This window comes from Piliocolobus tephrosceles, chromosome 1 (assembly GCF_002776525.5).
Source record: "Piliocolobus tephrosceles isolate RC106 chromosome 1, ASM277652v3, whole genome shotgun sequence".
NCBI classification, from domain to species: domain Eukaryota; kingdom Metazoa; phylum Chordata; class Mammalia; order Primates; family Cercopithecidae; genus Piliocolobus; species Piliocolobus tephrosceles.
The window spans coordinates 199,309,908-199,335,068 of NC_045434.1; the positions used below are offsets into that span (position 1 = coordinate 199,309,908).

Below are 25,161 nucleotides of genomic sequence, written 5' to 3' on the forward strand. Positions count from 1 at the left end.
GAAAGGCACATCCAGAGGGTCCCCCAGGGCTGAAATGTGGAAAGAAGAAGGTCCTCTTTGGAAGGAGTGCAATGCAACCTCCACCTCCTGGGTTCAAGTGATTCTCCTGCCTCAGCCACCCAAGTAGCTGGGACTACAGGTGCGGCCCACCATGCCCAGCTAATTTTTTGTATTTTTAGTAGAGACGGGGTTTCACCATATTGGCCAGTATGGTCTCAATCTCTTGACCTCATGATCCACCTTCTTCGGCCCCCGCAAAGTGCTGGGATTACAGGCATGAGCCACCATGCCCGGCTGCAAATCTCATTAATTTATCTCCTACCCAGACTGTTTCCTGCACGATTTATTTCTCTATTTCATTTTTCTCTTTCATTCATTCATCCATTCATTGATTTGGCAAGCACATCTATTGAGCACTTCCTTGCAAATTCAACATTCTCCAGGGATCAAGGGCACATGCATATACTGGGTGACTAGTGGAGATCGTGGCAAACTAGAAAGTACACGCCTGTCTGGAGGGGGCAGCCACTGCCCCACCCCAGCGGATTGTTGCTTTGGGGAAATGCAGGTCCAGTGTGCCATGTCTTCCAATTACTTAAAGAAAAACCAGACACCTAGATTTTCATATGAGATTCCCCCCAACCACCTTTTTTGAGACAGGATCTCGCCCAGGCTGGAGTTCAGTGGTATAAACAGGGCTCACTGCAGCCTCAGACCCCCGGGTTCAAGTGATCCTCCTGCCCCAGCCTCCCATGTAGCTAGGACCACAGGTGCACACCACCACACCCGGCTAACTTAAAAAATATTTTTTTGTAGAGACAGAGTCTCACTTTGTTGCCCAGGCTGGTCTCGAACTCCTGGGCTCAAGCAGTCCTCCTGCCTCAACTACCCAAAGTGCTGGGATTACAGGTGTGAGCCACCATGCCCGACCAAAACTCCCAATTATCAATATCAGCAACATATTCACATTTTTCTGTGACACAGTAGGGAGACAAAACATATTTGTAGCCTACCTGTTTTCGACCTCTAAGGCCAGGCAAAGGTTAAAACTCATCACTTCTCCCTTCTTAGGGCTAACCATGAGTGCAGAGGCAGACACCAAAATGCATGTTTTTAGAAAGGGGTAGGTATAAAACACCGTGGGAGCATAGGAAGTGTGTCTCAGTATGACTATAAAAGTCAAAGGAGGCTTCATGGAAGAGAAAGTATTTGAGCTGGGAATGGAAAGTCTAATAGGAGGAGTTTTGGAGGCAAGTCAGGAGAGTCATTTCAAGCAGAAAGAAATGGCACATGCAAAGGTGTGGAAGTGGGAGTGAGCACGATGCTCTGGGAACTGTAGCTGGAGTACCAGGAAGAAGATCACGAAGGATACCATGGTGACAGGGGAGAAAGTTGACTGTTCTCAGTTGTCCTTTTACCTGGCTGTCAGAATGATTTGCCACTTGTAGAGCATACTCGCTGATGTAGTAACAGAAATGTCCTCGAGGTGGCGCACAGAAGCAGCGAGCCCGGCCTCCAGATGCCTCTACTCAGACCTGCGGTAGGAGGGTATTTAAAGGGCTAGTGCGGTGCAGGCCCATCCAGGGAGCAGAAGGAAGCTGTTGATAAATCCAACCCCCAATCCCACTCCGGCCGGTGATGCCCTCTCTGCAGTTTGGCTCAGTTCCCAGGCGTGTGCACTGAAAGTAAAATGAGTGTGGCTGCCTGAAATGCTGCCCAGACACGAATTCCAGCCAGCCAGCCAGCTTGCTCCTAACCGGGGAGGCGGGACCAGGGCTGGGTGTGCCCTGCCAGGAAGGTGGGAAGAAGTGCTCCAAACAGCCTAGTCTTGCTCAGGTCAGAGGACTCTGGAAACCTTTCTTTTAGAGACATAGTTGATGTGTTGAAAATAATTTGGAAGGGCGACAGACAGGTTCGTGGTCTGACTATACCCTTTGCTAACTGGATGGGTAACTTGGGACAGTAACTTGGACGGATAATTCAGTTCAGCTCTCTGAGCTTCAATCTATTGATCTGTAAAATGGAGACAATTATGAACCCCTCTCAAGGTCACTGTGAGGATTAAATGAGGTAATGAAATACCCAGCACTGTTCCCAAACCATGTAAGTGCTCAATGAACACATAATACTTTGTAATAATACTCACATGAAACCTGGTTATCTATGTAAACTGCGTAACACTTTGTCACTTAGTTACTTTCATCTGCCCCTTAAGATGGGTACTATTGTTTAACCTATTTTACGTGTGAAAAAACTGAGGCACCTAGGGGTTAAGGAACCCAACCAAGGTCACATAGCTACAAAGTATTGGTATCAGGCTGTGAACTTGGGAGTTTGACTCCAGAGCCTAGGTTCTTAATAAGTAAACTAACTCAGTGCAGTCATTTCAAAAATGCCCACCATTATTACTGTCACTCATTGGGGCTCCCTCAAAGCAGCATGCTGCAGGCTCCCCTGACGGTTTTCCTGTGGTGAGTCATAGCTGTTGAGAGTGTGCAAGGGTGCACACAGGTCGGCGAGGCACCATCCCAGCTGCAGGAGGTGGCGTTACCTGGGTGCTGGGAGTTGACGGAGGCTGGCTCTGAGAGAGATCCCTCTCGTACTCCCGATCCCTCTCTTAGGCCCAGAGAGTGGAGCCACTGTCCTTCCAAAGAGGACCTTCTTTCCACATTTCAGCCCTGGGGGACCCTCTGGATGTGCCTTTCGTCTCTCTGTGGTCAGTTCCTCAATTAATTCATCATGTATTCATCCATTTATTCATTCATCCATCCGTTTAGCAACGATGTATCAAGTGTCCACCTAGAGCACTGTTACAGGAGCTGGAATGCAGCGGTGAACCTGTGACAGGGTCCCAATACTCTGGAGCCTGTAATCTGGAGATGGAGGCAGACGATGTTTATAAACACATGAACAAGTCAATCATACACTTGGATAAGTGCTGTAAAAGATAGAAATCAGGTGATGTGCTAGGGGGTTACAGGACGGGGACTGTCAGCCTTGGCTGAGGTGGTGAGGGAAGGCCTCCCTCACGCCAGCTGAGACCTGGAGAAGGAAGAGCATTCCAGGAAGGAAGACCAGCCTGTGCAAAGGCCCGGCAGTGGGAGGACGGGTATGTTTAAGGAACAGAAAGAAGCAGTGCTGTGGGGGCCTTCCGTAAACCGTGAGAAGAGCATGGCATAAGATTACCTCAAAAAGCGGGTAGGGGCAGGAAGTGCAGTGGCTGGGAGGCTGTGGTGAGTTTTCTTGTTTTCTTTCTGTTTGTTTTTTTTTTGAGACGGAGTCTCGCTCTGTCGCCCAGGCTGGAGTGCAGTGGCCAGATCTCAGTTCACTGCAAGCTCTGCCTCCCGGGTTTACGCCATTTTCCTGCCTCAGACTCCCAAGTAGCTGGGACTACAGGCGCCCGCCACCTCGCCCGGCTAGTTTTTTTTTTTTGTATTTTTTAGTAGAGGGGTTTCACCATGTTAGCCAGGATGGTCTCGATCTCCTGACCTCGTGATCCGCCCGTCTCGGCCTCCCAAAGTGCTGGGATTACAGGCTTGAGCCACTGCGCCCGGCCTTTTGTTTGTTTTTTTGGAGACACAGTCTCGCTGTGTCGCTCAGACTGATGCGCAATGGTGTGATCTCGGCTCACTACAGCCTCAGCCTCCCGGGTTCAAGCGATTCTTGTGCCTCAGCCTTTTGAGTAACTGGGATTACAGGTGTGCGCCACCATACCCAGCTAATTTTTCTATGTGTAATACAGACAGGGTTTGGCCATGTTGGCCAGGCTGGTCTCGAACTCCTGACCACAAGTGATTCTCCCACCTCGATGTCCCAAAGTGCTGGGACTTTAGGCATGAGCCACTGCACCCGGCCAGGAGTTTTACTTTATGCTAAAAATAATTGGAAGCTGTTACACCACCAGTCCCCAACCTTTTTGGCACCAGGGACTGGTTTCATAGAAGACAGTTTTTCCAGGGACCAGGGCTTGTGGGGGATGGTTTCAAGATGAAACTGTTCCACCTCTGATCATCAGGCATTAGATTCTCGTAAGGAGTATGTAACCTAGATCCCTCACGTGCACAGTTCACAATAGGCCCACTTCCTGCTGTGTGGCCCGATTCCTAACAGGCCACAGACCGGTACTGGTCCATGGCCCCAGGGGGTGAGAACCCTGCGTTGGAGGGTTAGAAGCAGGGGAGTGACTTGATCAGTTGTGGATTTTTGAAAAGTCCCTCTGGCTGCCCTTTGGCAAATGGGTTGTAGTAGGGGAAGAGGACACAGGGAAACCAGTTTGGGGGCTGTTGTGACTGTTCAGGCGGGAACCCGGTGACCAGGACCAGGCTTGGGGGCAGGAACATCCATTTTTGGTTGCCGACAGCCCCAGTAGTTCACACCCTGTCCAGCCTTTCCTCACCCAAACCTCCTGCTGCAGTCTGACTCCAGGAAAAATCTGCTTGGATCTCAGCTTCCCTGTCCCTCCACCGTGCTGCCAGGCAACCCAGTTGTCAGGCAGGGTCGGGTAGAATCAAGGCTAGATTAATCTAGGACAGTAAGTTTCAAAACTGCATTAAAAATAAATAAATAAATAAAAGCTAGGAAATGAATCCCTTTGGACGAAATTTTTAGAAATTCAGAATGTAAACCTTATAAGAACAGAGCTTTGCATCCCCGGCCCACCTCACTGGTATGCACGGAGACGCCTTTGAGGAACCTCAAGTCTCTAGAGAATGCAAAAATCCCAAAGGTCCAGGGGTCTGGAGTGAAAGAGGGGATCCAAGGGCAGGCCAAACAGCAAGAGGTAGGGGACAGGGAGGTCACCAGCAGAGTCCACACTGAGCTGTGCCCAGCTGGATGTTGGATGGGATTCTCTGGTAACTCCAGGTTGTTGATCCTGAGAAGCCTGGGCTACTCAGTCAGCCTCACTCTCAGACACAACTCCCTGGGCCTGAAAGACTTTGTCAGAAGTCCAGAATCCTCTTCTTCCTGAAAGGAAGTAGCATGTCTACAGCCTGAAAGTGAACATGAGAAGCAGCTGTGGATCCAGGTCCCAAGGCTGCCTGGTGCAGCTGCCCAGGCTGTGCACTGTACAATTACAGGAGTTATCAAGCTAATAATGTGAATGGTGCCTCCTGGAGTGAGGAAATGCAGCAGCTCTCTGGGCACTTCCACAAGGGCTCAGTTTGGTAAGACCCTCGAGTGGGTCTTAATTTCACTCCAGGAGGGGACCTTAATTTTTTCAACTCTGATGAATCCACTTTTTTCTGAGCAGAGATATAGGGGCTGGCTGGCAGATTCTGATGGGTTATTGAAAAAGGAGGTGAGAAGAGCAGAGGAATGAAGACAGAGAGTTCCTGACTTCCTGGCTCCTACCCTAAGAATAGTGCAAAAACATCTCTGGAGGGAGGGAGTTGTGCAACTATCACAAAGTCATGCCAGGCACAGTGGCTCATGCCTGTAATCCCAGCACATCGGGAGGCCAAGGCGAGTGGATCATTTGAGGCCAGGAGTTTGAGTCCAGCCTGAGCAACATATTGAGAACCCCATTTCTACAGAAAAAAAAAAAAAAAAAAAATTGGCCTGGTGTGGCAGCATCTGCCCGGAGTCCTAGTTACTTGGGAGGCTGAGGCGGGAGGATCATTTGAGCCCAGGAGTTCGAGATTGCAGTAAGCTATGATTGACACACTTCACTTCTTCAAGGCTCCGTTCCATCATCTGTAAAATGGGCCCAGTAGTTTGTGACTTTTAGGGTTATCAAGAAGAATAAAGAGCAGACCTGTGGTAAATGGTGGCTTTTGTTTTACCATCCTTAACAAACCCCAGAGTCTGGTTAGATCTTTTCTCTCCAACTCCCTCTTCTTCTTACAAGCTCCCTCGCCCTCACACTCCAGCTACACTGAGCCCTTTGACATTGCCCATGCAAACCTTGGTCTTCCACACTTCCATGCATTTCTGGCACAAATGCATTTTTTGGCTGGGCACTGTAGCTCATGCCTGTAACCCCAGCACTTTGGGAGGCCAAGGCGGGTAGATCACCTGAGGTCAGGGGTTCAAGACCAGCCTGGCCAACATGGCGAAACCCCATCTCTACTAAAAATACAAAAATTATCTGGGCGTGGTGGCGCACGCCTGTAATCCCAGCTACTAGGGAGGCTGAGGCAGGAGAATCGCTCGAATCCAGGAAGTGGAGGTTACAGTGAGCCAAGATTGTGTCACTCTACTCCAGCCTGGATGACAGAGCGAGACTCCCTCTCAAAAAAAAAAAAAAAAAAAAAGTGTTTCTCACATCACAAAAGTAGATATGTTCTTTATAGAAGATTTAGCAAATAGGTATAAGCAAACGAAGAAAATCTATCATTCCACCTCAGAGAGATAATTGCTATTAACATGGTGTTACGGGCTGAATGTTTGTGACCCCCTAAAATTCATATGTTGAAATCCCAAACCCCATTGTGATTGTATTTGGGGATAGGGCCTTCATTAAGGTTAAATGAGGTCGTAAGGGTGGAGCCCTGATCCAATAGGATTACTGTCCCTATGAGAAGAGCCACCATGTGAATACAATGAGGAGATTGCCATTCGCAAGCAAAGAGAGAGCCCTCACCAGAAAGCAAATTGGCCAGCAACTTGATCTTGGGCTTCCCAGCCTTCAGAACCATGAGAAATAAATTCTGTTAGTGAAGCCACCCAGTCTGATATTTTGTTATGACAGCTTGAGCCACATAGTTAGCCTTCTAAATGTCTGTGCGTATATGCATATATATATATATATATATACACACACACACACATATATATACACTTTAAACAAAACCAGAATGAGATCATTCTTGGATAGTACATCATAGATTATAGCATAGGTGTTGACTGGGTGTGGTGGCTCACACCTGTAATCCCAGCACTTTGGAAGGCCAAGGCAGGTGGATTGCTTGAGCCCAGGAGTTTTAGATCAGCCTGAGCAACATGGTGAGATCCCATCTCCACAAAAAAATGTAAAAATTAGCCAGGTATGAGGCTGGGCGCGGTGGCTCAAGCCTGTAATCCCAGCACTTTGGGAGGCCGAGACGGGTGGATCACGAGGTCAGGAGATCGAGACCATCTTGGCTAACACGGTGAAACCCCGTCTCTACTAAAAATACAAAAACTAGCCGGGCAAGGTGGCGGGCGCCTGTAGTCCCAGCTACTCGGGAGGCTGAGGCAGGAGAATGGCCTAAACCCGGGAGGCGGAGCTTGCAGTGAGCTGAGATCCGGCCACTGCACTCCAGTCCGGGCTACAGAGCGAGACTCCGCCTCAAAAAAAAAAAAAAAAAAAAAATTAGCCAGGTATGATGGTGTGCTTCTGTGGTCCCAGCTCCTTGGAGATTGAGGTGGGAGGATTGTCTGAGCCCAGGAGGTTAAGGTTATAGTGAGCCATGATTGCACCACTGTACTCCAGCCTAGGTGACAGAGAGAGATCCTATCTCAAAAAATAAAATAAATGAATAAAAAGAGCATAGGTGTTGGAATTAGATAGATGTGGGTTCAAATCGTGGTGGTGTATAGCCTTAGGCAAATCTCAGTGGTGTACCTCTCTGGGTTTATTTCCTCATCTTTAAATGGGGATGATGAGAGTATCTACCTCCTGGGACAGGTATGAAGATTAAATTGGAAAATTCTTGTAAAGTGCCTGGCACAGTTCTGGCATCCAGTAAAGCCAGCCCTTTTAAATGGTGGTAGATAGTCGCTATTCACTAGACTGTGAGCCCCTTGAGGGAAGGAGCTTTGCTGACTTATCTGCATTATCCCTTGTTCTTGGCAAGTGCCTGGAGAATAAGTGTCTATAATATTTAGTGAATGAGTGAATAAGCAGTTCATACATTTAGGAGAGCATAGATAGCAGCTAGCAGAGTGCATAATCAATTGCATATAATTAATGGTGGCGTTACACTGTTCTACAATGAGGAAAGCACAGTGGCTGGTTAAGAGCCAACTGCCTGGATTTGAATTCTGTTTCTACTGGTTCGTCGATGTGTGACCTGAGCTTTAGATACATCTTTCTCTACCATGCACTTTAAAAGGCGTCTCTCAAATGGGGATAAGAATAGTATCAACCTCATGGGGTTGTCACGAGGATTAAATGAGATGATCCATGTCAAATGCCTGAAATAGTACCTACCTCATTGGGTTATGAGGATTATAGGAGATCATCCATCAAGACATCTAGAATGCTGCTCAATAAATGCTTTACTCTCTTAATGTCAAATGTCTGTTACTGATTGTCATCCTCAGATCAAACAGCAGCAAATCAAAAGCAGAGAGCCCCAGAACACCTAGCAGCCCCTTGACCCCCACGTTTGCCTCCTCCGTCTGTCTTCTGGCCCCCTGCTATCTCACAGGGGACTCTGTCCGGGACAAGTGTGTGGAGATGCTGTCAGCAGCCCTGAAGGCGGATGGTGAGAGAGCCTGGGCTAGGGATGAGGGAGGGAAGGGGTTCCTTTTCCCAATCTCACCAAGGGCAGATGAGATTCAGTCTTTCTCAGCACCCCTGGGGATGGTACAGGAACACTGTAGTTCCTCGTACAAGCGGGCTTCACTGCCTATGTTGTGTCTGGCTGATACCTGTATTTCTCGAATCTCTTTTAGATGATTACAAGGACTATGGAGTCAACTGTGACAAGATGGCATCAGAAATCGAAGATCATATCCTTGAACTGTGCCAGGGCTGTGGGTGTCTGGACCGTCTAGCAGCACCCCTCTGAGGTGCAAGTGAGCTGGGAGAGAGGAAGGAAAGGAAGGGCTCCGGGAACAGCCCCTGCTCTGCCCCTGAACCAGAGCTCTTAATTCTATCTGACATTCATTATTATTTTATACCTGCCAGCAAAACTTGAAAATGAGCAGTACCTCATTTAGTGTTGATAACAACCCCACAGGGTAGGTTCCCTGATTTATCCAGTTTCATGGGTGAAGTCACTGAGACTCAGAGAGGTCAAATCATTTCCCAAAGCACATACAGCTAACAGTAGTAGCAGAGATGGGATCTGAACCCCGAAAGTGTGACCCTGGAACCTGGAGGCTCAGCAGCTGTGCCAGCTAGGCTGTGTAATCGCGTGCCTCAGTTGGTCAAGTCGTTACCTCCAGGAACAGACTAGACCGAGAGGTCAGCATTTCTCATGCTCAGCCTTTTCCCTTCTCCCATCCTCTGATGTTAACAGCTCCCCTTTTTTTGTTGTTGTTGAGACGGAGTTTCGCTCTTGTTGCCCAGGCTGGAGTGCAATGGCGCAATCTCACCTCACTGCAACCTACAACTTCTGGGTTCAAGCAATTCTCCTGCCTCAGCCTCTCAAGTAGCTGGAATTACAGGCATGCACCATCATGCCTGGCTAATTTTGTATTTTTAGTAGAGATGGGGTTTCACGATGTTGATCAGGCTGGTCTCGGACTCCTGACCTCAGGTGATGCACCCCTGCTTTGCCTCCCAAAGTGCTGGGATTACTGGCATGAGCCACCATGCCCAGCACCCCCTGCCCCATTTTTTTACTCCCAAATATATATCAAGCACTGCGATGGCCAATTGACAATTCCTACCTCTGTTAGCTCTCACAGCATTCTCTGTGAGGTAGGGACGGTTCCCATTTTACGGAAGAGGAGTCTGAGGCTCAGAACTGCTCAGTGTCAAAGCGGGACTGGAGACTTTGTCTTTGGATTCCATCTACTGAACCCTTTCGATGTGCCCCCTGCTCCCCAACTTATCACCTGAAAGGGGCCTTGTGTAGACAGGAGAGGTGACCACCACTGGAATATATTAATAGATCTCTTACACCAAAAGATGTTTGGCTTGGGAGAAAAAAAGAAATCCCTCCTCACTTGGCCCCCATTGAATGAAAACATGGAGCTTCTTTTACTAGAGACAAAGGTTTGCGTGGTGTTGGAGCGGGGAGGCAATCAGGGGACAGGAAGTCTAAGTGTCACATCACAGCGAGGTGCGAGCGACCCTTTTGAGGGCTCCTGGGTTCTACCTGTGGAGTTCAGCAGGGTCTGTTGGGGAGGGTCGGGCCGATCTGCAGATGACGAATTTGCATTTCCATCTCCTACCCTAATTCCCTCTAACTCATTTTCTGGTGGTTTCTCTCTACCCTCATTTAATGATTAATCAGCAATACCTCAACAAGTCTGGAGCCATTCAGCACCTCAAAAAGTACGTTTTCATCATTTCCCATTAATTCAGGAAGGCAGAACACAAGGTATCAGAACTATCACTAGTTTCATCTTCATTTTCTCCTGAACAGTCATCCCTCCAAGCAGGTCCTTTCCACCTTTAAGCCCAGTCCTTTCCACCTTTAAGCCCAGTTTGAAACAACAGCAGATGGTCCAGTACAAAGTTCCACTCCCAGCCTTTCTTCCATCCACTTTTTTTGTTCCTCTTTTTTTTTTTTTTTGAGGTGGAGTCTTGCTCTGTTGCCCAAGCTGGAGTGCAGTGGCATGATCTCTGCTCACTACAACCTCTGCCTTCTGGGTTCAAGTGGTTCTTCTGCCTCAGCCTCCCAAGTAGCTGGGATTACAGGTGCCCACCACCACACTTGGCTAATTTTGTTGCATTTTTAGTAGAGATGGGGTTTCACCATGTTGCCCAGGCTGGTCTCGAACTTTTGACCTCAGGTGATCCGCCCTCCTCAGCCTCACAAAGTGCTGGGATTACAGATGTGAGCCACCGCGCCCGGCCTGAATGTCCCTGTTCTAAAGGAGAGGAAATCAAAACTGCATCAAACCCTTTAGCTCTTTGTTCTTAGCTAGCTGGAGGTCAGGGGGAGGGTACATTTGGGGGCTTGACTGCTCTGTGTCCTAAAATAGATCTGTGCTCTTTGGAGTGGCCCTGTGCTAACAATGCAGCCAAAAGTTCCTCTGAGGGACCGGTGCCCCCTGGTCTGCTCTCCACCTCGTCCCCTCCTGTGACCTTGGGGCATGGAGATGGAGTCAGAGACTGGTGAAATATCGCCAGCCCTGCTGGCTCCACATATCAATTCACACCCGAGGAATCCCAAGTGGCACATTTTAAAACATTTTTTTTGGCTTTCACATGCATTGTGGCATATTCTTTGCTTTTCACACTTTTATTGTACAAACAACATTAAAACAATAACAGAATAAAGAAAGAATACCACCTCCCCTCCCACCACTTCTAGCAAGTCATCTGTTTTCATTTTTCCACATTCCCTGCAGTCGCTTTCTTGTATATGGTTATTCCCAGCAACAGCTTTGTCTTCCTGATCTTCCTTGGCTCAGGAGACCAAGAAAATGAGGCTGTGATCCCCGAGCTCCTCCAGAGGGTGGAGGGAGTGGGAGGCTCGGAAGCCTGCCTAGGATGCAGTGTTTGGACAGAAACTCACTGTGGTTGGTGGCCAGGGGTGACTTCCTGCTGGGTGAGTGGAGAGAGTGTTACCGTCAGGAGGGGTCTGGCTTCCAGCCCTGTCTCTGCCGGGAATTTGCCCCATGGCCTTGAGCAAGGGCCTGCACCCTTTCTAAGCCTCAGCTGCCTCATCTATTAATGGGAGAAGTAACTCTGACCAGCAATTCCCAGCGTGGGTTCCATGGGATGGTAACAGGTCTTGTAGCGGAAAGGATGGAGGGGAAGGGGACTCTATAATCAAATGTATTGGGAACACCAGATTAAACAAAACTCAGTGGTTTCTTTTTTGCAATAAGGCTTCTTAGAACCTTAAACATGTGGCTCTTAATCTTTTCCTCTGACAGCAGGACTCACAACCTCCAGGGGCCCTTCCAAACTAGAAGTTCTCTGCATCCTTTTCATCATCTTAGCAGCCCATATATGTTGAGCATTTGATATATCCCAGACACCACACTACTGCACTGTGTGACTTAGTTCACAGAATCCTTGTATTTTATAAATAAGGAAACTCAGGCATGTAGAGGTTGTGTGACTCACCTGAGGTCACACAAGAGGCTCAGACAAACCCAGGGTCCTGGTGTCCCTGACACTATAGTGCTTGCTATGATCTGATCTTACCCCAGAGACTGTTTTCTGTCTCTGATACTTGGCTGACCACAAATGCCCAAGAGAGATCCCCACTTGGGGAGTCAGAGGTCACAAAAGAGGGGCCCAACCCCTGTAGAAATCCAGGGAGAGGAAGAGAGGGTCCTGGAGCTCCTCAGGCATCAGGGCCAGGCCTGCACCCTTCCGTGCCCCTCCACGAGTGGCTGGCTGGCCCTTGACTGTGTCACATATCTACCAAGAGCTCAAGGGCACAGACATGAAGTACCGGAACCGCGTGCGCAGCCGCATTAGCAACCTCAAGGACCCCAGGAACCCCGGCCTGCGACGGAATGTGCTCAGTGGGGCCATCTCTGCAGGGCTCATAGCCAAGATGACAGCAGAGGTGAGAGCAGGGCGTCTGCATGGTGGGGCAGGAAGCCAGGTCCCCCCAGCCCTGCCTAGTGCAGAGGGTCAGTGGCTCATGACTCAGCAGCAATGAGCCAGGGAGCTTTTCCAACCAGCCTCATCTCAGCCTCCCCACCGGGCTCTGGACTAGCAGAATCCTGAACACAGCTAATAGGTTCTAAGTGCTATGCTAAGCATGTTCAGCTAATTGGCCAAGTTTATGTTCACACCAACTGAGATAGCAAGTTGTATTATCCCCATTCTACAGATGAGAATCCTGAGGCTCAGAGGAGTGAACGGATTTGCCCATGCACACAGCTAGAAACAGCTGAGGCCAGGAGGCAAGCTGTCTGGCCCCAGAGCTAGATTGTGTAGAGTGTGTGGGGGCTGTACGTGTGCAGTGTGTGTCCGTGTGGTACATATGATGTGTGAGGTGTGTAGGGGTATATGTGGGGTACGTGTGTGGTGTGTTTATGTGGAGTGCATGTGTGGTGTGTGTTTGTGGAGTGTGTGTGGTATGTATATGTATGTATGTATGGAGCACGTGCGTATGGTATATATTAGGGATCCCCAACCCTCGGGCCACCGGCTGGTACCTGTTGGGAACCAGGCCACACAACAGGAGGTGAGCAGTGGGCAAGCGAGTGAAGCTTCATCTGTATTTGCAGCCTCTCCCTATCACTCGCATTTCCGCCTGAGCTCCGCCTCCTGTCAGATCAGTGGCGGCATTAGATTCTCATAGGAGCATGAACCCTATTGTGAACTGTGCATGCGAGGGATCTAGGTTGCATGCTCCTCATGAGAATCTAATGCCTGATAATCTGTCACTGTCTCCCAGCACCCCAAGTGGGGACCATCTAGTTGCAGGAAAACAAGGGATCTCAGGGCTCCCACTGATTCTACATTATGGTGAGTTGGAGAGTTATTTCATTATCTATATCACAATGTAAGAATAATAGAAATAAAGTGCACAATAAATGTGATGTACTTGAATCATCCTGAAACCATCCCCCACCCCGTCTATGGAAAAACTGTCTTCCAGGAAACCAGTCCCTGGTGCCAAAAAGGTTGGGGACCACTGGTGTATATGATGTGTGGAGTGTGGGGGCTGTGTATGTGTGGAGTGTGTGTGTGTGGTGTGTATGATGTGTGAGGTGTGTTTGGTGTTTAGTATATGTGTGTGGTATGTATGATGTGTGGAGTGTATGTGGTGTGTATGATGTGTGGAGTGTGTGCATTGTGTATGCTGTGTGGAGTATGTGTGCATTGTGTATGATGTGTGGAGTGTGTGTGTATGATGTGTGAAGTGTGTGTGGTATGTATGATGTGTGGAGTATGTGTGTATTGTCTATGATGTGTGGCGTGTGTGTATGATGTGTGGCGTGTGTGTGGTGTGTATGATGTGTGGAGTGTATGTGTTTTGTGTATGATGTGTGGAGTGTGTGTGTATGATGTGTGGAGTGTGTGTGGTGTGTATGATATGTGGAGTATGTGTGTATTGTGTATGATGTGTGAAGTGTGTGTGTTTTGTGTATGATGTGTGGAGTGTGTGTACATGACGTGTGGCGTGTGTATTGTGTATGATGTGTGGAGTGTATGTATGATGTGTCATGTGAAGTATGTGTGTGGTGTGTGGTTAGCATGTGTGGCATGTGTGGTGTGTGTATGTGTGGCATGTGGAAGTGTGTGTCTGTGTTATGTAGTGTGTGTACGTACATTCTTCTGAGGAGAGGGTTCACTGCTTTCCTCAAATACCCAAAACAAACGGCAAAGAGCCTTGGCATTAGGATAAGATGGGGAACTTGGCACAGGTAGACCAGGGTTATCTTTCTGCCTAATTTAAAGATCTGATCTTCTTGGGTAAATAGCAGCATTTGCCTGGAGTTATAAATTGCAACTTGGCTTTACAGTGTGCTTTCGTCAGTTCAGACTGCTATAACAAAATACCATCGCCTGGGTGGTTTATAAACAACAGGCATTTATTCCTCACATTTCTTTTGTTTGTTTGTTTGCTTGTTTTGTGTGTGTGTGTGTTTTTTTTTTTTTTGAGATGGAGTCTCACTCTTTTGCCCAGGCTGGAGTGTAGTGGCACAATCTGGGCTCACTGCAGGCTCCGCCTCCCAGGTTCAAGCGATTCTCCCGCCTCAGCCTCCCGAGTAGCTGGGATTACTACTACTTTAAATACAAAAGTTAGCCGGGATTAGCCACCACACCCGGCTAATTTTTGTATTTTTAGTAGAGATGGGGTTTCACCATGTTGGCCAGGCTGGTCTCGAACTCCTGACCTCAGATGATCCACCCGCCTCAGCTTCCCAAAGTGCTGGGTTATAGGCGTGAGCCACCGTGCCTGGCCTAGTTCTCACATCTCTAGAGATTGGACAGTCCAAGATCAGGGCACCAGCAGATTCAGTGTCTAGTGAGGGCCTGCTTCCTCATAGACAGCCATCTTCTCACTGTAACCTCACACGGTGGAGGGGTCTTTCTCAGGCTCCTATTAGAGGGGCACTAATCCCCTGCACCAGGGCTCTGCCCTTGAGAGCTAATCACCTCCCAAAGACCCCCTAATAACCCTTACCTGGGAGTTAGGATTTCAACAGGCCGGGTGAGGTGGCTCATGCTTGTAATCCCAGCACTTTGGGAGGCCAAGTTGGGCAGAACTCCTAAGCTCAGGAGATCAAGATGGCAAAACCCCGTCTCTACTAAAAATACAAAAATTAGCCAGGTGTGGTGGCACACACCTGTAGTCTCAGCTACTCTGGAGGCTGAGGCAGGAGAATCGCTTGAACCCAGGAGGCAGAGGTTGCAGTAAGCTGAGATCCTGCCACTGCACTCCCAGCCTGGGCGACAGAGTGAGACTCTGTCTCAAAAAAAAAGAAAAGAGAAAAAAAGAAAAAGAAAAATCTTAGCTTGGGCTTGAGCTGCCTGCTGCGCTGGGAAGCTCCCATCAGGACCCATGCGGACGGTGTCTCTCTCAGCATTCCCTTCCCCGACTCCCTTTTTATGCCTCTTTCCTTGTTCATCTGACTCCCTCATTCTTCCTTCTTCTCTTTTCTTCCGTACCCAGACATAGCAAAGAGTGGAGTAGGCTCTGAGACACCCATGAGCACTGCTGAGTGGACATACCATCCTGTCAGTGCCCCGAGAACCAGCATTCACAGTCCACCCAGCACTGACAACAGTGTCTGGTACATCACAGGGCTCAACAAATAGGGATCGAATTGTGGTCTCTGACTCTCATTTTCCTCATTTTCTACCTTATTTTCTACAGTGTTGTACCTATTATCATTCTAATGAGGCAGGGCAGAGAAGTAAATGGATTGGCGTGTGGCTGGATAGATTTTTCTGTTCTCTATTTCTCAGCTGGCACACAAGACCTTCCTTTCACAATCGGACTGCCAGCCACATCTCCCGTACTCGACTTGAACCTACCCCAAATACTTTTACCCAAACGTGCTATTCTTGTCCTCTGATCTTTTGTGCCTGCTGTTTTTTTTTGGGGGGGGGGTTGTTTGTTTTGTTTTGTTTTGTTTTTCTTTTGAGATGGAGACTGGCTGTCACCTAGGTTGGAGTGCAATGGCACAATCTCAGCTCACTGCAACCTCCACCTCCCAGGTTCAAGAGATTCTCCTGCCTCAGCCTCCCAAGTAGTTGGGACTACAGGCATGCACCTGTAACCATGTAACCATGTAACCTGGCTAATTTTTCTATTTTTAGTAGAGACGAAGTTTCGCCATGTTGGTCAGGTTGGTCTCAAACTCCTGACCTCAGGTGATCTGCCCGCCTCGGATCATGCTGGGATTACATGTGTGAGCCACTGCACCTGGCCCTGCTGTTTTATTTGTCTGGAATGTGCCACCACCCACCCCGGGAACTCCTACCTTTCAAGACTGGTTAAAGTACTAGCTTCTTCATGACCCACCAGACCCCAAACAGTTAACCACTATACCCTGCTGCTTTCCCCTGCACCTTATATACCTTCACTTTAATACTTCCTTCCCTCTCTTGCAATCCTATGTAAATGCTTGGCTACCCTACCAGATTAGCACTACTTGGGAGGAGGAACCAGATCTTCCTTTTTGAATCCGTTGGACTCAGAGGCAGTAGCATGCTTGAGCTAGCTCCTACCAGCTCAAGGGAGCTGGTGATGTGTAGCTCTTCCCAACTCTGCGTTCAGTTATATCACATTAGCAGCTTGAAATTGGCCATGGAATTTTGTCCCATTGACCATAGCATTTTGTCCCATGGAAGCTGACAAACGCTACAAATCAAGGCATCCCCACAACCAAAGCTGATTTACTGATTTAACTGATACAGTTAAAGGCATTCAATAAATTGGCATCCAGTAGATTTTGTTTTTGTTTTTTGAGAGGAGTCTCACTCTGTCGCCCAGGCTGGAGTGCAGTGACGCGATCTAGGCTCACTGCACCCTCCACCTCCCAGGTTCAAGCAATTCTCCTGCCTCAGCCTCCTGAATAGCTGAGATTACAGGCGTGCACCACCATGCCTGGCTTTTTTTTTTTTTTAAGATGGACTTTTGCTCTTGTTGCCCAGGCTGGAGTGCAATGGTGCGGTCTCAGCTCACTGCAACCTACACTTCCCAGGTTCAAGCAATTGTCCTGTCTCAGCCTCCCGAGTAGCTGGGATTACAGGTGCCCACCACCACGCCCAGCTAATTTTTTTGTATTTTTAGTACAGATGGGGTTTCACCATGTTGGCCTGGCTGGTCCTGAACTCCTGACCTCAGGTGATCCACCCGTCTCGGCCTCCCAAATTGCTGGGATTACAGGCGTAAGCCACTGCACCCAGCCACATCCAGTAAATTTTGAATGGGCAAATGCTTTGTGCTCTGGAAAATCCCCCCAAATTAAAGTCAGCTACTTTTTACTCATATGGGTAAATGCCTTTCATTGACTTGTTTTTCCATATTCTCCTGCCATTGGTTAGGGCCTAGCCTTTGAATTTAACACACTAGGACTTTAAAAATTAATATGTACCAGAATAACTTGAGGACACTAGTGAAAATGCATATTCTGGCCAGGCGCAGTGGCTCACGCCTGTAATCCCAGCACTTTGGGAGTCCAAAGTAGGCAGATAGCTTGAGCTCAGGAGACCAGCCTGGGCAACGTGGTAAAACCCCATCTCCACCAAAAAATACAAAAAAAAAAAAAAATTAACCAGGTTTGGTGGTGCATGCCTGTAGTCCCAGCTTCTTGGGAGACTGAGGTGGGAGAATCACTTGAGCCAGGGGAGGTTGAGGCTGCTGTGAGTCATTGCACCACTGCACTCCAGTCTAAGTGACAGCAAGACCCTGTCCCAAAAATAAATAAATAAATAAATGTCTTTAAAAAATGCATATTCCTGGGCCTGCCCTTAGCAATTCAGATTCATAGGAATCTGCATTTTATCAAGAAGCCTAAGTGGTTATCATGAAAGGTGTGCACACTAAAATGCTTTGACCTTTATGCCAGCGCCCTTCTCCACGGTTTAAGGAGTCAGGACAGATAGCAACAATGAAAAAGTTTAGGCCAGTCGTGGTGGTTCACACCTGTAATCCCAGCACTTTGGGAGGCCGAGGCAGGCGGATCACGAGGTCAGATGGAGACCATCCTGACCAACATGATGAAACTCCGTCTCTACTAAAAATACAAGAATTAGCTGGGGGTGGTGGCAGGTGCCTGTAGTCCCAGCTACTCAGGAGGCTGAGGCAGAATTGCTTGAACTCGGGGGGTGGAGGTTGCAGTGAGCTGAGATCACACCACTGCACTCCAGCCTGGTGGCAGAGTGAGACTCCATCTCAAAAAAAAAGGTTTAAAATCCTCATTTTGACATTTGCGTCAGCCACCCTCCTTCCCCTTCTACCAACCCTTAACTGGAGCTCTCTGCAGTTTGACTGACACCCTCTCTGCTCTCCTCTGGCAGAGGCTTAAGGGGAGACAAGTGGCCAGGGAGATGGACAGAGAAGGCAAAGGCGTGGGTGACGATGCTCACAGATGAGCAGTTGGTTGTTTGAGCCCAGGAGCTTCAGGGTGGGGGTAGCAGCAGCAAGTCATGGGTAGTTGTGCCAGGGTTCCCATGAAGCAGAACAGCAGGGCAGTGATCACAGCGTAAAAGAACACTGGGTCAAGTCCAGAGAGGAAGGCTAAGGGGAACATCATAGACCAGGTGGCAGTGATCAAGCAGCTCAAGCAGGAGGCTTCAGGCCAAGGCCAAGGTCCTGGCAGGCAGGATGAGCCCCAGATTTGAAGAAATGTACACAGGAGTGCTCGTCCTCGGGCAGAGGCTGTTTGCCTGCTGCTTTCCTAAATGTGCCTTATGACCTCCCAGTCGTGGGTGGCAGGGGACTCTGCGGGGACAGCTTTCTCCCAGCTGGGGCAGGACGTGGAATCCAGGCCTCCCTCCAGCTCCTTGCAGTCAGTAAAGCATGTTAGCTCCTCTTCTGTTCAGGCTCTCTAGAAACCGAGTGTGGGGCAGGGCCCCTGTGACCCCTCAGCCCTGAAGGGCAAGCTCTTTTTTTCTCCAGGAAATGGCCAGTGATGAACTGAGGGAGTTGAGGAATGCCATGACCCAGGAGGCCATCCGTGAGCACCAGATGGCCAAGACCGGCGGCACCACCACTGACCTCTTCCAGTGCAGCAAATGCAAGAAGAAGAACTGCACCTATAACCAGGTATGGACAGTGAGGGGATGGGCTGGAGGTGCAGGAGGACGCAGGGGCAGACAGATGGAAAATCAGAGAGAAGCTTAGGGAAGAGCCAGAGGGGAGAAAGGGTTAAAACTCTCTAAGCTTGGCCGGGTGCAGTGGCTCATGTCTGTAATCCCAGCACTTTGGGAGGCCAAGGTGAGTGGATCACCTGAGGTCAGGAGTTCGAGACCAGCCTGGCCAACATGGTGAAGCCCCATCTCTACTAAAAATACAAAAATTAGCCAGGCGTAGTGGCACATGCCTGTAATTCCAGTTACGCTGGAGGCTGAGGCAGGAGAATCACTGGAACCTGGGAGGCAGAGGCTACATTGAGCCAAGATTACACCACTGTACTCCAGCCTGGGCGACAGAGTGAGACTCTGTCTCAAAACAAACAAACAACAACAACAACAAAACCTCTCTAGGCTGGGCCAGCTCAGTGGCTCACACCTATAATCTCAGCACTTTTGAGAGGCTGTGAGGCAGGCAGACAGCTTGAACCTGGGAGTTTGAGTGCAGCCTGGGCAACATGGTGAAACGACATCTCTACTAAAAACACAAAAATTAGCCAGGCTTGGTGGTGCATGCCCGTAGTCCCAGCTACCGGATGCGAGGGGGAATGGGTGGTGATGAGGCATGAGAATCACTGGAGCCCAGGAGGTTGAGGCTCCAGTGAATTGAGGCTGCAGTGAGCCATGACTGCACCACTGCACTCCTGCCTGGGTGATAGAACGGGACTGTCTCAACAAAACAAAGAAAACCTTAAAAAGTCTCCAGGCTGCATAGAGAAGGGCGAGCCTTGGTACACTAACGTGATGCATCTGTGGCTTCTGGACAATGTTCTGAGTTTAGAATCATCCCACTATGTGTCTATGAGGCTTGTTCTCGTCTACCCTGAAGTGACAATCAGAAGAATCAGACTCACAGCAGCTGAAGAGTCCCAGATGGTTGAAAGGGAACTTGGCAATGTGAAACCCAGCTCCCTCATTACACACCCAGGGAAACTGAGGCCCACACAAGCCACAGATAGGCTTTTTAGCCTTGCCCAAGGTGGCAGAGCAGGCCAGTGTCAGAGATAGTAATAAACCAGATCCAGACCTTTCTGCCTGCAATCCAGCTAACTTGGTCAATAAAGCCTAAGGGCTTAGCTCTGATTCCTCCAGTTGAAGACAATTGCCCTGGCATGGGGAACTTGGGAAGGCTGTGGAGGCCCCTTCTCTTAAAACCAGAGAATGGCCTCCTCTTTCTGGGTTGCACGTGGTACGCCCTTACAGCACAAATATCCTTGGATTCTCACTGGTGTCTAGTTATTCTAGAACTCTATTCAGAGTTCTCTGTCTGTTTGGCACACACCATTTATCAAGGGCACCTTGCCTGCGGCACTCTGTGGCCAGGGCAGAAATGCAGTCAGCCTTGCCATTCTGGAGGAGTCCCTTGGAGAATTCCAGGTCTGGAATTCGGAGATGCTTGTGCAAGCTTCTGCTGTCTCCCAAGCACCTTTCCATGTGGAGCGATGCACTTCCTGTGCCTCACTCACTTCTTTCTAGAAGTAAACTGCCCACTGGCAAAGTTTTCTTTCTGTTTGTCACTGCTATCCAGTGACCAGGCTGCGCTAAGCTGTGTACGCCTGGCAGACTGCTGGGCTGCTGGGGCTCACTCAAGGAGGGTGGCGGGCATAACTCGTCCCACACCACAGATTCCCAGCTGACATCATTCATAGCTGATTGTCAGCAAAGTAATGACTTGCTACATGTCATGGCCAGCCAAAGTCGGCCTTAGAAAACCAGAACAGGAGCTGTTAAATCTGGAAATGCCAGGGCTTTACTGGGGATACCCGGTTCCTGCACCTGAATGATGAGGCTAAGAGGATGAGAAAACATAATATTAAATAGTCCCAAAGATATTTAGGTCCCTTTTCCTCTCTGGGCCTCAGGTCTTTCACCAGTAAAATAAGGAAGATGAACTAGACCACTAAGCCTGCTTGCAGCTCACTCTAGTGAGTGTGTCCGGTAGGGTGTGTTCAGAGGTGAGTCAGGGAATACTTCCTGTAGGAGATAAGTCTTGAGGCAAGAGAAGAGAGATCTGTTATGAAAGACCAACAAGAGTGATCAACAAGAGTGAAAGTCCAAATTAGCCGGGCATGGTGGTGGGCGCCTGTAATCCCAGCTATTCAGGAGGCTGAGGCAGGAGAATCACTTGAACCCAGGTGGCAGAGGTTGCAGTGAGCCGAGATGGCACCACTGCACTCCAGCCTGGGCAACAGAGCGAGACTGCAGTGTCAAAAACAAAACAAAACAAAAAACAAACAAAACAACAACAACAACAAAAACAAAGAGTGAAAGTACAAAAGGCCAGGTTAAGCCAGTAACATACTGGGAGTGAGCTGATGGACTGCCAGAGAGGAAAGCATGATACTAATATTATGGAGTTGTCAGTGATAAGGAAATTGCCAACATGGGGTGGGAATACCAGTGCCAACCTCTGGGATTTGGACCTACTCCCAAAGACAGTGGGAGCCATGGCAGGTCCTAGAACAGGGAAGTGACTTCATGAGTGATTCTTGTCTCTCTCAGGTGCAGACACGCAGTGCTGATGAGCCCATGACTACCTTTGTCTTATGCAATGAATGTGGCAATCGCTGGAAGGTTTGTTTGTTTATATATTTCCCCCTTCCCTGTCATCCACATACCTTGCCCGCATAAGGCGCAGTATACCCACAATCCAGAAGGGGCCTTGTGCATGGCAGCGCTTGCCAGCCTGCACAGAGTAGGCCTGCAGAGCCAGAGATAGTGGCGGACTGCTGTTGGGGAGGTGGGAAGAGTATACACATGCATGTTTTCATTTTAGAAGGGCACCAAGCTGGGGTGGGGGCAGCAGCCCACATTTTATCACAGGATGAGCAAGTCTGTCATTGGAGCACAGATGGAATTGGCTTCCTGAGATCCACAGAGGAGAGGAAAAACATTCTGCACTTGGACCACGCTTCTTTGGAAAGTGCTTCCACAGATGGTATTTCCTTTGAACCTGGCCACAGCCGGGGATGGGAAACAGGAAGGCTGAGCCCTGTCAGAAAGGAGTTGACCCTAAATGCCACCAGGTCATCCTTCCCTCCTAAGGAAGCTCTGGAAGTCTTACATTACCCAAGTCTGTAACTCAGACCGCCCCAGCTCCTGCAAAGGCAGAAGTTTTGTTTTCAGGCATGGGAGCCAAGCAAAGACTCCTCCCAGAGTGCTCCTTCCTGCCAAGTCTCCTGAAGGAACAGAGTGTGGTCACGTGACTAATGTCAGTTTCCAACTGCTATCTGACTTGTATGTGCACCATGTGATGTCTGGGCCACCAGGCAGGCTACAGGTGCTCCAGAAGTTCTAAGGTACTTAGCAAGGAGTACAAGACAAGTCAGGATCCCTGGCTTCAGGTGCCATTCTGCGCTACTCGCCCTGAGCGTGTTCCTCACCTCCTTGAGCGAAAGAGGAATAATAATGCCTTTATCCCAGGGTTGATGATGTGAGGATCATTTTGATATGAGGATTATTACGTATGCATAAACACTTTGCAAACAGCTACAAGAATTGTTCCTTTATAATGTTATTCTTACTTTCAGACAAGGAAATTGAAATACAGAAATAGTTAATAAGCATAAAGCCACAGTTTGGAGCACTGAAAGCTGATGCTCCAACTTCCTGATCAATTCTTTTTCTTACTAAGGACCTCAGTAGTCCTTACTGGGGCCTCATTAGAACTGCCATATTTTTAAAGGTAAAAACCAGATGATTATGTATTTTTTCTTTTTTCACTTATTGAGCACTTAGGGATGGGGTCAGTATAGTGGCCTACTGGTTTAGAGCATGGGATTTGGCATCAGGCTCGAATCCTAGCTTTACCCCTTACGAAGTGACTTAGCTCGGTGACTTGAACTCACTAAGCCTGGATTTCCTCATCTATAAAATGAGGGTATTCTTATCTAGCCCACAGAGCTGTTTGAGGATTAGAGAACGTAACACACGTAAAGCATTAACAGGGCCTTGAGAGCTCATATGGCATCTTTGTCAAATTAGGAAAAGGTGTCCCTTCCTCCAGGTGACACAGCCTCATGCCAGGGTACAGAGCAAATAGAGCAGGGGCTAAGTTTCAGCCTCAGCTTGCCCCTTTGGCCAGACTCTTTTGTGCAGTCAACAAATTATACAACCATACAAAAAAAAAAAACCCTGAGCACAGACATGCCTGGTACATAAAACCACTATTCTTACCATTTTGGGTATGTCATCTACTAGTATTATGGGAGTTTGAGCAAGTCGCTTAACCTCTCTGATCTGCTTCCTTACCTGTAAAATGGGAATGATAGGCCGGGCGCAGTGGCTCGTGCCTGTAATCCCAGCACTTTGGGAGGCCGGTGGATCACCTGAGGTCGGGAGTTCGAGACCAGCCTGACCAACATGGAGAAACTCTGTCTCAACTAAAAATACAAAATTAGCCAAGCGTGGTGACACATGCCTGTAATCCCAGCTACTCAGGAGACTGAGGCAGGAGAATCGCTTGACCTCGGGAGGCAGAGGTTGTGGTGAGCCAAGATCTTGCCATTGCACTCCAATCTGGGTGACAAGTGAAACTCCGTCTCAGAAAAAAAAAAAAAAAAAAATTGGGAGTGATATTAGTGCCTACCTCACAGAGTGATTGTAAGGGGGAAATGAGTTAATACGTGTTAATACTGCCTAGCACAGAGTAAATGCTCAATAAATGTAGCTCTTGTGATTTTGTTACGGTTAGAGAAAGGACATTCTGAATGCTCTAAATCCAGCTCCTCCTCCTTGATTCCTTGTAGTTGGAGGGACAGGATCCACTAGAGGTAACAACTACAGTCTTCTGAACATACTTCCAGATGGTCTCTGTTGCCACGTGGGAGACTGAAAGTCTAACCAAGTTAGTAGTAGACTGTTAGACTACTAACAGTCTAACCTGTTAGTAGTCATCCTAGTGATGTTCTTGATCATAAATTGAGAGCTCAGCACATTCCTGGCACCGAATCGCCATTCATTTATTACCTGATATCATTCTCACATTCACCAGCATTATGAGCTCATTTTACAGGTGAGTGATATGTTCAAGATCACACAGCTAATAATGGCAGAGCTGGGCTTTGGACTCTGGTCTGTGTGGCTCCAGACACCACCTTCTTTTTCATATTCCCCCACAGCCTCCTTGGAGGATGCTGAGAAACCTTTCAAATTTTGTTGCCTTTCTGGTTTTGTAGTTCTGCTGATGGAACAGCCAGGACCGCCATGAACAAGGTGAGGAAGAACAAAGAGGAAGCGCTGAACTGTCTGAACTGGAGAAGCAATACAAATTAAAGTGAAGGAAAATACTGAACTCTGACTGGGGTGGTATGAGTTGGAGGAAGAATTCTCTTGCAAATTAATAATCGGTCATTAGAAACAATTGGTTAAGTGGGGAGCCTAATTGAAGTATGATGCTGAGAATCTTATTGATGAACCTCTTGTAGAAACTGCAGAGGACCAGGCACAGTGGCTCATGGCTGTAATATGCAAACTCTTGGAGACTGAGGTGGGAGAATCGCTTGACCCCAGAAGTTTGAGTCCAGCCTCGGCAACATAGCAAGACCCCATCTCTACAAAAATAAAAGAAAAAGAAAAAATAAAGACACTGCAGCGCGTTAGACCTGAGGTGTCGTATCTTTGACGGTAGGCTGGCAGACCTTTGCCTTGAGTTCCTTCTCTCCCATCTGGATCTCCCAGCCTTTTCTGAATTGAAAAATGCCAGATCAACACAAAGCTTACCCGCCCCCCGACTTCAGAGTCACACGTGCAGAACAGCTGATACACCGTTTGGCTTCAGCAGATATTACTTCCATACTATATACTAGGTTGCAGCAAAAGTAATTGCGGTTTTTGCAATTACTTTTGCAGTAGCCTAATAGAAATATTTCTTCCCTACTCTTTCCTCATCTCTTCCCAAACTCTTTGCTATTCCCTGTTCACAGCTGGCTGTGGGGGCTTTTGAGGACTCCAGATCATATCCCCCTAGGCAGGGAACAAATCCTCTCGAGCTGGGCTTTCTGAGTGAAGATTACAGCAGCACTCTGACTTCCATGGCCCCTTGAAAGTCCTGAGCC

General features: G+C 48.5%; 1 protein-coding gene across 4 annotated transcripts in view; it reads left to right on the forward strand.

Annotated features, from left to right (window-relative positions):
* TCEA3 (transcription elongation factor A3) overlaps positions 1-24,707 on the forward strand; it is a 46,282-nt gene extending 21,575 nt beyond the window's left edge. For 2 of the 4 annotated variants that reach the window (XM_023219854.1, XM_023219857.1), the window contains 5 exons: positions 8,248-8,411; positions 8,602-8,658; positions 12,196-12,350; positions 18,873-19,019; positions 21,608-21,756. In XM_023219854.1, coding sequence (XP_023075622.1) covers positions 8,248-8,411; positions 8,602-8,658; positions 12,196-12,350; positions 18,873-19,019; positions 21,608-21,736 — 652 coding nt within the window. In that variant the 3' untranslated portion in view covers positions 21,737-21,756. Of the gene's footprint in view, positions 1-8,247; positions 8,412-8,601; positions 8,659-12,195; positions 12,351-18,872; positions 19,020-21,607; positions 21,757-24,282 lie in introns of those variants that run through there. The other 2 variants (XM_023219856.1, XM_023219855.1) reach the window with 2 other exon arrangements.
* Positions 24,708-25,161: the final 454 nt, after the last annotated feature.